Here is a 12,536-nt window from a genome sequence, read left to right on the forward strand (position 1 = left end):
GCAGGGTTGTAGTTCCTCTTGCTTCTGGTGTCTGCCTCCTCGTGTGTAAGGTTGGTCCAGGGGCTTGTGTGGGCTTCCTGGTGGGAGTGACTGGTGCTTGTGCTCTGGTAGGTGGAGCTGAGTCTTGTCCCTTTGATGGGCAGGGCCGCTTTAGGAGGTGTGTTTTTTAGGGTGTCTGTGAGCTTGGTATGACTTTAGGCAGACTTTCTGCTGATAGGTGGGGCTGTGTTCCTGTCTTGCTGGTTGTTTGGCATGAGGTGTCCAGTACTGGAGCCTGCAGGCAGCTGGGTGGAGCCAGGTCTTGGTGATGAGATGGAGACCTTTGGGAGAGCTCCTGCCAATTAATACTCCCTGGGGCTGGGAATTCTCTGGTGGTCCAGCATCTTGGATTCAGCGATCCCACCCTGGAGGGTCAGTCCCAACCCCTGGCTGGGGAACCAAAACCCTGAAAACTGAGCAGCAGGGCAAAAAAAAAAAAAAAAAAGGTAAAGAAAACAAATAGACAAACAAAACCCAAGACCAATAGCAAAAGCAAAAACAAACAGTAACAATGAAAGAAAACAAACAAACAAAACCTAGGACAAATGATAAAAACAACACCAAATTAAAAAAATAACAAAGAAAACAAAAAACAAGAGAATAACCAAACAAACAAAAGACCCCCAAAATGAAAACAAACAATAAAAACAAAACTAACAAAAACGAAAAAAAAACAGACAGCAAACTTAAAAAAAAAGCAAAGAAAACATGAAACAAACACACAAAAATGATCAAAAAAAGATTAAAAAAACAAAACAAATAAGAAAAACAAGAAAAAACACAAAACAACAGAGAAGTAAAATAAAAACAGAAAAATTAAAAATATATTAAAAATTTTTTATAAAAGAAAATAAAAAATAAATAAAAATAAATAAAACAACAACAGAACAAAATGGAACAAATAACAATAATATTTTCCTGCCTCCACTGTCAGTGTCCTTGCCCCCACAGTGAGCCACAGGTAACCCATGACTCCCCAGGAGGCCCTCCATACCTCTAGATAGGTCTCTGGATCCGCTGTTGGCACTGTGGCGACAGCTCAGACTCTAACCTGGCCCAGCTCCTGAGTGTAATTGCCCCCAAAGTCCACAGCTGCTAAAGGTAGACTGGTCTCAGTTGTGGGAGCACTAGTCCATTCAGATATTCCACAGACACAGGGTTTACCAAGCCAATCATGGGGATTTAATACATGGATTTTGCAGCTGCACAGAGAGATTTCTGTTGTTCTTCCTTAGTCATACAGCACTTGGGGCTCAGCTTTGGTTTTGGCTCCACCCCTATGTGTGGGCCACAGTCAGCAGTCTGTTCCCAGGCAAGAGGGGGTGAAAGCAGTAGCTGATTGGGGTACACTTACTCACTCAGGCCATGGAGGGATAAGGCAGCCACAGGTGGGCATGTGTGAAGTGCCTGTGGTGGCAGAGACCAGCAGGAAGTTGCAACAGACTGGGGCACCCTCACTCTGGTGGGAGTCCCTCCCAGAGCCCCTGGAGGCAGGGACTGGCATGTGGGGAGATAGTCTGCAGTGGCAGCTCCATGGCTTGTACACCACTCAGCAATGGTGTCTCATTTCCAAAGCAGACCACTCTTCCTCTAGGAGCATTCCCAGCTGTGGAGTCCCTCACTCATGTCCCCTCAGGTTGTCTCTATGCAGCCAACAGTGGTCCTCTCCCCGGATCTGCTCTCCTAACCTCATGCTTTAGCATTCAGCCCCTGCCAGCATTGGCGGATTCCAATCTCTGGCTGTGGCACCCAGGGCTGATTCCCGAGGAGGCTTTGGCATGGGCAGTGCATGCAAGCCCACCGGGGTCTATACAGCCAAAGGAGGCTTTGGCAGTGGCAGTACTCGGGACCCCAGGGCCAGCGTGGGTGGAGGAGGCCTTGGCTTCAGGGATGGACGAGCCTGCTCAGATGGGTGCCCCCTCAGTGCCCACAAAGGCAGGGGCCGGTGGGTGGGGAGGGGGGGTTGCAATGTCGGCCCCACCCCTTATGCACCACTCAACAATGGCACCTTGCTTCTGTGGTGGCCTGGGCTTCTTCCACAAACTTTCCTAGTTGTGGAGCTCCTTAATCCTGTCCCTTCAGGCTGTCTCTTCACAGCCAACAGCTGTCCCCTCCCTGGGTCTGCTCTCCAAACGCCACTTTCCAGCACCCAGCCTCTCTCTGCACCAAGAGACACATGACTCAGGCTCAGGTGTGCAGGCCTGTGGCAAGGACCGTGCACGCAGTTCTTACTTTGTCCTGTCTTCCGCAGATTAGTTGCTGCATTCCCCTCTGATCTCCCAAAGGTCCTTTTCTGACCCAGCTGATTTCCCTGCTTTTCTGAGTGCAGGAACCTCTCCTCACATTCAGCTCCCCACCAGGGCTGCTGGTCCCTTATCATTTCCTCTTTTCTTTTTTTCTTTCTTTCATCCTACCTGGTTGTGTGGAGATTTTTCTTGCCCTTTTAGGTGTGCGAGGTCTTCTGCTAGTGTTCAGCAGGTGCTCTATGAGAAGTGTTCCATCTGTATATGTATTCTTGACATACTTGTGAGGAGAGGAGAATTCCATGTCCTTCTAGTCCGCCATCTTGACTCCTCCCTGTACACAGAATTTTTTTTTTCCTTTTCCTTTGTGTGCAGTCTTTCACTTGCTCATAGGATGCTGCATCCAGAAGCCTTGCACCCAGCACTTCAGACAGAGTTCCTGGTGAGAAATGGCTGTGCTGACACTTTCACTCGGAGGACACATGTGCAGAAGCACTGTGCAGGACACCTCGGTTCAATATGGCGGCCGTGTGCAGAGACACTGGGCCTGGCACTGGGATCTGGAGCCTGAGCAGCACAGCTGCACCCAACCTGCAAGAACCTGTTTGATGGTCTTAAAATACCATCCTGAACAAGCAGAAAAATCCCTGCTCTCAAGCTGCTTGTAAGATTAAGTAGAGGGTGAACTGAAGGATAACAAGGAGCCAGATTTTTTAAAAGACATGACATGCTGAATTAAAGAGATTAGATTTTATCAAGTAGATGATGAATAGTCATTGTCTTGCTTTTAAGCAAGAAGTAACATAATTAGATTTTCCTTAGAGAAAGATAAAATCTGATACCTATCTTGTAGATGATGAACAGTCATCAGAGTATTTAAAACAAGAGAATAACATAATCAGATTTGTATTGCAATAAAATAATTTACTCAGGAGTGATTTGGAAATTGAATGGAAGGAAGGCAAAACTGGAATGTGTAGGGGGAAGGATTATATTCATAGTGTTAGAGTAATCCTGGGGGTGGGGGACATAGTGGACTATGGGGGTTTGAGAGAAATTACTTTATTTGCATTATATTAAGGAGATAGAAACAACAGGGTTTAGTAACTGATAGGATCTATAAAGTGGTGAGAAGATAGGTGAGGACAAAATAATGGGGGTGGGAGAATCTTGGGAATTAATACGACAAGATTGTTTTATGCATGTTTTCTCTCTTACATTGCAAACAAACAAAATTCTAAACACCAATTCTTTAAACAGCTACCACTTTTTCACTGTTCCCTTTTGCAGCAAAATTCCTGAAAATAATTATCTATGCCTTCTGTCTCCAATTCTTCTTTCCCATTGTACCTTAAACAATCTAATCAAACTTTCATGACAACACTGTGGAAACTATGCTCAGTGATGTAATTGTTATGCAAGTTTCTACATTAAATGGTCAAGTCTCAATCTTCATTTTGCTTGGCCAATCAGCAGCATTTGACATAGCTGATTATTTCTTCAGTTTCAATAATATTTCTTCATTTGGATTCCAGGAACTCATGTTTTCTTCATTTTCTCCTACCTCACTGATTACTGTTTCTTTCTTTATTGGTTTCTTTCTCCTTTATTGGTTTCTTCTCTTTTCTACTTCCTAATGCTAGTGTTATCCAAGTTTCTCCTATTTGTTCTTTTCTCAATTTATATTCACATTCCTGATTACTTCCTCCAGGCTCACAGCTTTAAGTCTCATTTATATGCTGTTTATTACCAATTAGTATCTCCAATCCAAACTTCTTCTCTGAACTCTAGACACATATTCAACTGCCTCCTCAATATCTCCACATGGATTTTTAATAGCTGTTTTTAATTCAAAATATTCAAAATGGAATTTCTAATCTATCCCTTCCCCAGCCACCCACTACCACATAAATCTACTTTATCTACAGTCCTCCGCATCTCAGTTGATGTCAATTTCTCAGTGGCTCAGATCAAAAAAGCTGAAGTCATTATTAAGTCTCTATGGCTCCTATACCTCACATTCAAGTCCTCAGGAAATCTTGTGAGTTCTACATTCAAAATATTTCTATAATCCTGTTATTTTTCATTTTTATCCACTGCTACATTTGTGGTAGAAAGATCTTCATCTCTCATCTGCATTGTTGCATTGCATCCCAAATAGAATCCTTGTTTTACTTTGCCCTTGTAAAATCTCTTCTTAAAAAAAAAGCCAAAATGAACCTTAAAAAAATAAGTCAGTCATGTAACTCTCCTGATTAAAACTCTTCAATGGTTTCCTATTTCACTGAGAGTAAATCACCTTACATAGCAAACAAGACTCTATGTAATATGGTGACCCTAGAACCTCTCTGCCTGCATCTTCTACAATCCTTCCCTGCTTTCACTCAATTTCAGCAATACTTACATCTTTGCTCTCCTTTGAAAATACAGATATACTCCTATATTAGAGACTTTGCTCTAATTGTTTCTAATTCCTGGATTGTTTTCCCTATAAATACCTTTTTAACTAACATCCTTACCTTGTTGACGGCTTTGCTCAAATTTTAACTCCTCAGTGAGGCCCATCTTGACAACCATATAGCAACCTGCCTAAGATGAAGCAGTTAGGGGAAAAGAAATAAAACCAAGAGTGTGAGATGCCAGAAAACCTTTACCAAGAGATCAATTTTTTAAACTGAAGTATAGCTGATTTACAATGTTGTTTGTTTCAGGTGTGATTCAGCTATATATATATATATATATATATATATATATATATATATATATATATATATATATATATATATATTCTTTTTCAGATTCTTTTCCATTATAGGTTATTGCAAGATATTAAATAGAGTTTCCTGTGCTATACAGTAGGTTCTTGTTGGTTATCTATTTTACATATAGTAGTGTATATCTGTTAATCCCAAATTCCTAATTTATCCCTCCCCACCTCCTTTCCCTTTTGGTAAGCATAAGTTTGTTTTCCATGTCTGTGAATCCGTTTCTATTTTATAAATAAGTTCATTTCTGTCATTTTTCTTAGATTCCACATGTAAGTGATATGATATTTGTCTTTCTTTGTCTGACTTGCTTCACATAGCATGATAATCCCTAGGTCCATCCATGTTGCTGCAAATAGCATTATTTCATTCTTTTTTTAAGCCTCAGTAATATTCAATTGAATATATGTACCTCATCTTCTTTATTCATTCTAAAGAGATCATTTTAAAAATTAGTAAGGAATTGAAAGTGAAGAAAATACCAGACCATGTAAGATGAGGATTAAATGGATCAGTCTGGTTTAGTAGTAGAAGAGCTTATCTGTGATCTTGGCAAGAATAGTTGATTTGAATTGGTAGGTGAGAAATCCAGAGTGCATAGAATCCTTGTTTCTATGCCATGGTATATATACAATCAGTAAATATAAGACAATCTGAAATATCCAGAAATTCAAAGGCCATCTTGTCACCACCTGCCTCACTCTCATTCTTTTTTGTTCAGGAAAGGACACTGAAATCCTTTTCCCTCATTCATAAAATGGGAATTTTATGAATACCTGGTTGATAATTGTAGAATCTTGTCTGGAATCTTAATTTGAAAGCCACTGCTCTTCCTCCACACTGTTGTATTATTACTTATCTTTTGTAGGGGAAAAGCTGAGACTCTGGAACAAATAAAATAATTAAAAATAAAATAAACCTGCTATCCTTTGGAAAGTATTTACTTAAATTTATATTCCTTTGTGACAATAAAATAGTCTCTTTGAGGCCACATTTCTAATAAACTCCATATGGATCACTTTATAGATTGATACACCAACAGAATATATTCAAAAGTGCCATTGTTTGTGGCATTACTTCACATGTTCAAAATATGGATGATCTTACCCTGTGTGAGTGACAGTTATTTCAAAAAGGTACAAAAAGTCAATAGCTGTAGCCAGCAGCCCTGCCTTCCCTTTTAGCCTTGGGTTCAGCCTGTTGTTTCTTCAAAATGAGAGACCATCTCCATTTGCTATAACTTTGTGGCTTTCTATTGCTTCTTCTCTACTGATAATGTTATGTTTATTTGTTGAAATAGTGCTTCAGAGTGCTCTTGAAGGATTACTCTATGTATATTATGGGAAAGACACATAGGGAAAATAAAACACACATTGGGAAAGTAACCTTCGAGGGTTTACATTGCAGCATCCATACTTCATATCACAATAACCTCCCTTTTTATGTAATAACCTTGAAATTTTCATTCCTAGATTTACCTATCCATTTCACATTTAAATTTTTTTCCTAATTCCTGTACCAGAGAATGTATCAAATAAAAATGTTTTGCTGAGATATTTAGTAATCAATATTTACTATTTCTTAATAAATTTGGGTTTTGAAAGGTCAGCGATATGGCTTAAGATTTGAAGGCTTGGACTAAGCTGCTTTAATTATACCAAAGTATCAGAAATCCAACCATTTAAATACTTACTTTTCATTAAAGTACACCCTTAATTAAAATAATAGCATGAAGTACTTAACTGCCCACTCAATACTGAGTAAAACAAAAAAGGGACTGACTATAGAACACTTTTAAAGAAATATAACCATCTGAGTACAATTAACAACCTCCAACTTATCAGCCATCTGGCTGCAACATCTGTTGCCTGTTGATTGCCAGGGTTCACTTTCAAGGTCTGGATTACTAGGTGGGGTAAAGAATTTTTCTCAATTGAAGAGGACCATTCTTTGAACAAGAGTATACATTAACAGTGTCTCTCTTTATTTGAAGCTCATAATTTATTGCTACATTTAATTATTTTCTGTTTGGAGTAATAATCTGATCTGTCTTACTCTTTTTGTCCCATCTTGGTGATGACAGATTAAAATTATAATGGAGTAATCATAGTTCAGGCATACAAAATGGAGTTGGGCGGCCTTTGAGGATCTGGTTTCAGGCATGTTTCTGCACCACTGAGAACTTGAACTTTCTGAACTGTATCTAACCACAACCTCCTCAGAACACCAACAGCCATTTTTTTAGAACATATTCTAGCTGCAGCCTTGTGGCCTCAAGTTTTCCCCCTTGCAACCATGTAACAATTTCGAACCCCAACCAATTCTTGCTTAACAAGCACCCTTAATTCTTACCAGCTCCAATCATAATTCTTGATAAACAACTTACATAACTTACTTGTAGTTTTTGACTTTATAAGTTTTCTCCATTTTGTAGTCTAGAGAAACAATTCAAGTGCTTCTCGAATCTGTGTTTCCTGGGCTACAGTCTTAACAACCCCAAATAAACACCTCTTTATCTCAATCATATCTTCATTTCTGAAAATTTTGGTTAACATTGGATTAGAGACCTGCTTAAGCCTGCCCACAGGTGAATTGATATACAATTACTGAATTGCTTATCAATAAATAGCTTTTAAGCACTGCCCTTGTATCCACTGCTGTGAAAGAAGACACGAATATGTAGAAATGAACAAGACAGAGTCACTTCCTTCTGTTAAGGGTATAGACAATAATCTACAGTGCAAGGTGGATTGTGGAAGTGAGCTGGGCCAGATCATTGTTGTGATTTGAAGACTAAACTGTCTATAACTATAAAACATGTGATATGTTTTAGTTATAGACAGTAAAGTTTACTAAAAGCATTTTAATAGAAGAGTGATATGAAATGATGCAGTTATAGAGTTTAAAATATTAAGGGAGAGTCAAGATGTAGGGAAAGAAGCAAAAACCTACTGTAACCATCCAAGATAAATCAGTTCCTGTCATCCTGGAATTTGGATGTTGGATTCTTAGTCTCTATCTTTGCCCTTTCTCAGCAGTTTCTCAGTCAAATAATGACTTCTTTATCTCAGCATGGTTACCTAATGCTCCAGGTTTGCACATTGTCCCACTTTATTCTGCTTCAGGTCGGGGAAACTACTTTCTAGGGCTTCTACTAGGTTTCGTTTTATTTTATTTTTTAAACACTGGTTGTCAATGTTAGATTCAGTTCTTCACTCTCCCCCATCACTAAAATCTTCTTTGTTAGAACCACTGATGTTCCTTACCTAAATACTCAATCCTAAATAAATTCCCTGCACTTGACCTAGTTTCATTCAGTCCTATTTACAGTGGTTGGTGTCTATTCCTCCTACCCTCTGTCCTAGAAGAATTCTTCCTGCCACAGCCAACTTGGCTTTCAATTTGAACTGTTGCCTAGAATATTCAAGTGCTTATCTTTTCTCTGCTTATCAAGTGGATCCCTGGATGCACAGATTTTAGAATAAAATACTTAGAGATTTTAGAATCATATCTGACATGTGGCATGAGACTGTCTGATCCCCATGTCTGATTCCTTCTTTATATGCTGGTGAACTGTCCCAGGTTTTACTCCACACTAAGAAATGTGTTACTGCCCGTGTCCCTACCATGAAAATGCTTTGTATATGATCCTATAAAAGCAATTTTTCATTAAGAAAAAAAACTTTAAATTATAACTTAGCCATTGTAGTGAACAGCTTTCCTTAGGCATGCTTTTATTTTCCTCTTACCCCCAAGATTAGGTCCTGTATAGCTGTTCCATAAAGCTCCATTTAAGTGCCAAACATATTTAATTGAATGATTTTGCTCTTTCAAGGATAATAGATTCACATGACTTGAGAAAGGTTATATACTTACGTGAAGCCCCAATACATAAAGTAGGTGAATAAAGGTATATCTCTTCTATATATTCAAATACAACAACTGCAACAAAACAGCTTCCAGCAATGGCAGAGTAATTTCTGTCAACCAGATCTTCCACTGAGAACAACCAGGAAAAATATTTTTCAAAATCTGTTTGAAAGCCTTGTCAAACTCAGAGAGAGCAAGAAGCCATGGGTCTAAAACTCTGAGAGTAGAAAAGCACAGGATCTGAGCCTGATATTTGACACCATTTTTCACCTGTGGAATTCACCATTTGATATTGCAGATAAAAAGCTGAAAAGTGGAAAAGGACTTTAACAGTTTCACTGGGCTCAGTGTACAAAAGTTGGAATTTAGGAGCTGACAAGGAGGAAAGGCCCTGATTAAAATTCCAGGCCTTTGGATAGGACTCTGAAAGCAACATCCTAAGAGTAAGCAGGCAACACTTTGAATCTGATCAGTCCCTGATTGAATTAATGTTTCCAGTCCCAGACTATTTGTCTTACCAGAAGAAAAGATAAACACTTTTGGAGGAAGTAACATTATCTAGAGAAACAAATTTTCTCTATGTTATTTTAACTATAATGTTGATCATTTAATTAAAAAAATAGTAATGAGGCACACAAGAGAGTGAGGACTGACCATGTATTAAGAGAAAGAAAAAGAAAACAATGAAAACAGACCTACAATAGATTTAGATATTAGAATAATCAGATAATGACCTCTAAAATGTGATTAATGAAAAGAAGAAAAAAATTCAGACAACTAGAAAATATGAAAAGAGAATTATATATGCAAATAATAAGGTTAAGAAATACAATAACTGAAACTAAGAATTAAAGGGTTTAACAGAAGATGAGAGATACCTAAAGGAAAAATTGTTCAACTGTAATATGTCAGAAGAAAACTTCATGATTGAAGCAGATAGATAAAATGATGGAAAATTACAAAAGAATAAGATGTATTAGGAACATACCGTAAAGAAAAAAAAATCCATAATTGGAGTTGAAGAGAAAAGATTAAGTAGAGATGAACCAATATTTGAAGTGATAATGGCTGAGATATTTTTAAAACTAATAATATTCAGCCACAGGTTTAAGAAACTCTATGAGCCTCAAGCAGAACAAATACAAAACAAACAAGCAATAAAAAACAAAAAACAAATTTATTCATACAATACTAAAAGTCTGAAAACAAAAGACAAAGAGAAAATCTTAAATGTGTGTATAAATTAAGGCATATTGGATTCAAAGATTGACAACTGACTTCTTAACGCAGTCAATAGAAGACAAAGGTAGTGATTACTTACATGTGTTTATCTTAAAATATTAAAACTACATTTATGAAACCTGAGATAATCTGGCTCTAAAGAACATGTTCTTTTTACCATGATATTATTGCATTAAAATTCATTCATCTATAGTCTTTCTCTGGCAAAAATTTTCTTTAAACCTGAAATTGAAATCTCATTTTTGACGCTATAGGTCTTAAAGAAATATTTTTAAGTTCCTGTGTTAACTTCCTTACTAGACAATAAAAAGGAATAGTCACATTGGGAGAATGCACTCACATTTATTGTATGTCTGTGGTGAAACTTATAATGTATTAAGATTTTTTAATATCAATATGAACTAATAGAACTTAAGTTTTAGAGCTGAGTAAGTAGAAAATTGACACCCTCTAGGTCTTTGTCTAATTGGGTAACTCTGGGTATTCCAATTATTTTTTTATTTAGGAGTTTTTGTTTCCTTATTTTAAAAAGGAAATTTCTTAGAAGATAAAATATATGTATAATTTAAATGTGTTTTATTTTCTCTATGAAATGTTAAGAAAAATTCCATCATATAAACAGTACTTTGTTTATAAAATTTTATTTCTTACTTACCTAAATTTGAGAACTGAAATTGTTTTATGTTTATTATTTTTTCCTTTTGTTTATAAAGCAATGCATTTTATTGTAAAATGTGCACAATACATAAAGAAGAAAATAAAGAAAATTCATAATTCTACCACAAACACACACATGCACACTGTTTTTATTTTAAATATGTTCGTATATACTAATATACATGTATAGACATATATGTATACACCTGTATATATATATTTATGTATGTATTTAACCCTTGTCTGATCTAATAAAATGTATCTTTTTGTTAAATTTTCCATCTCTTGATTTCTGCTACAATTATTTTATATTAGGTGAATACTGGGAGGACTGATTTTAAATCTGTACACACAGGTCTATTCTCAGTGCCAATATCTGAACTGTGCCAGTACTAAAATATTTATTATTTTCAGATTTATGCAACCATAAAATACTGAATTTTAATAGTCTATGCAAAACTAACCTATAATCCATACAAAATTTACTAACCATTCTCAACCTTAATTTCTTCATCTATAAAATTGGGATCAGTAATACCTTATCTTTCTGTTGTTGGGTGGATTAGAAATATCTTATGTAAATCACTAAAGTCTTGTTGGGGGACGTCATAGAGGATGTGACTGCTGGTTGACCGGCAAGCTGATCCTGGGCAATCAGAGGCTCCTTACCCCCTCCCCTCCCCTTACACCCCCATACAATCTGTGTATGTTCTGCCCACTGTTCCACACTAGAAGCCATTGCAAGGATGCAGCCTTGAGAAAGTAAAGTGTAAGCAAAAAATAAAAAAGATGCAATTATTAAAATCTAGAATAAAAGACAGGGTTATTAGCAACCTTACAGAAATATTTTTAAAATTAAGGGAATACTATGATGGATTGTATGTCAACATATCAAATAATCTAGGTGAAATGGATAAATTCCTAGGAAGGCAAAGGCTAAAATTAACCAAGGAAGAAAAATAGGAAAATATGAGTAGACTTAAAAGAAGTGAAAATTTTGAGTTAAAGTAATCAAAACATTTTACTTACACACACACACACACACACACACAACAGCCAGAAGCAGATGAATTCACCCGTGAATTCTATCAAACATTTAAAGAAGAATTAGCATCGATCCTTGACAAAATTTTTCATTAAATAGAAAAGGGGAGAACACATTTCCTAACTCATTTTATGAGCTCTGATGCCAAAGACATCACAAGAAAAGAAAACTTCAAACCAATATCCCTTATGATTATAGATGCAAAAATCTTCAACTAAATACTACCACACCAAAACCAGCTGCATATTTTGAAAAATTACATACCATATCCAAATGGTATTTTTTCCAGGAATGTTAGGCTGGTTCAACTTATAAAAATCAATCAGTGTAATATACCATATTAATAGAATAAAGGAGAGAAAAAACACACATCTATCTCAATAGATCCAGAAAAATCATTTGACAAAACCCAGTATCCTTTTATGATAAAAACACTCTACAAATTAGGAAACTAGGAATAAAAAGAAACTCTCTCAACCTGTTAGAAGGCATGTTGGAAAACCCCACAGCTAACCTCATACTTAATGATGAAATACTGTGAGTTATCCCCATAAGATAAAGACAAGACAAGGATGTTTGTTCTTATCACTTTTATGCAACATTTTATTTAATGTTCTAGTCAGAGGCATTAGTGAAGAAAATGAAAAAAAAAAAGATACAGAGATTGGAGAGAAA

General features: G+C 36.7%; 1 protein-coding gene across 1 annotated transcript in view; it reads left to right on the forward strand.

The window, feature by feature from the left end:
* Positions 1-1,572: 1,572 nt before the first annotated feature.
* LOC118900490 (mitochondrial fission factor-like) overlaps positions 1,573-12,536 on the forward strand; it is a 126,854-nt gene continuing 115,890 nt past the window's right edge. The window contains 2 exon segments of the mRNA XM_036862919.1: positions 1,573-1,984; positions 2,658-2,724. Of these exon segments, the coding sequence (XP_036718814.1) occupies positions 1,573-1,984; positions 2,658-2,724 (479 nt within the window).

This window comes from Balaenoptera musculus, chromosome 1 (assembly GCF_009873245.2).
Source record: "Balaenoptera musculus isolate JJ_BM4_2016_0621 chromosome 1, mBalMus1.pri.v3, whole genome shotgun sequence".
NCBI classification, from domain to species: Eukaryota; Metazoa; Chordata; class Mammalia; order Artiodactyla; family Balaenopteridae; genus Balaenoptera; species Balaenoptera musculus.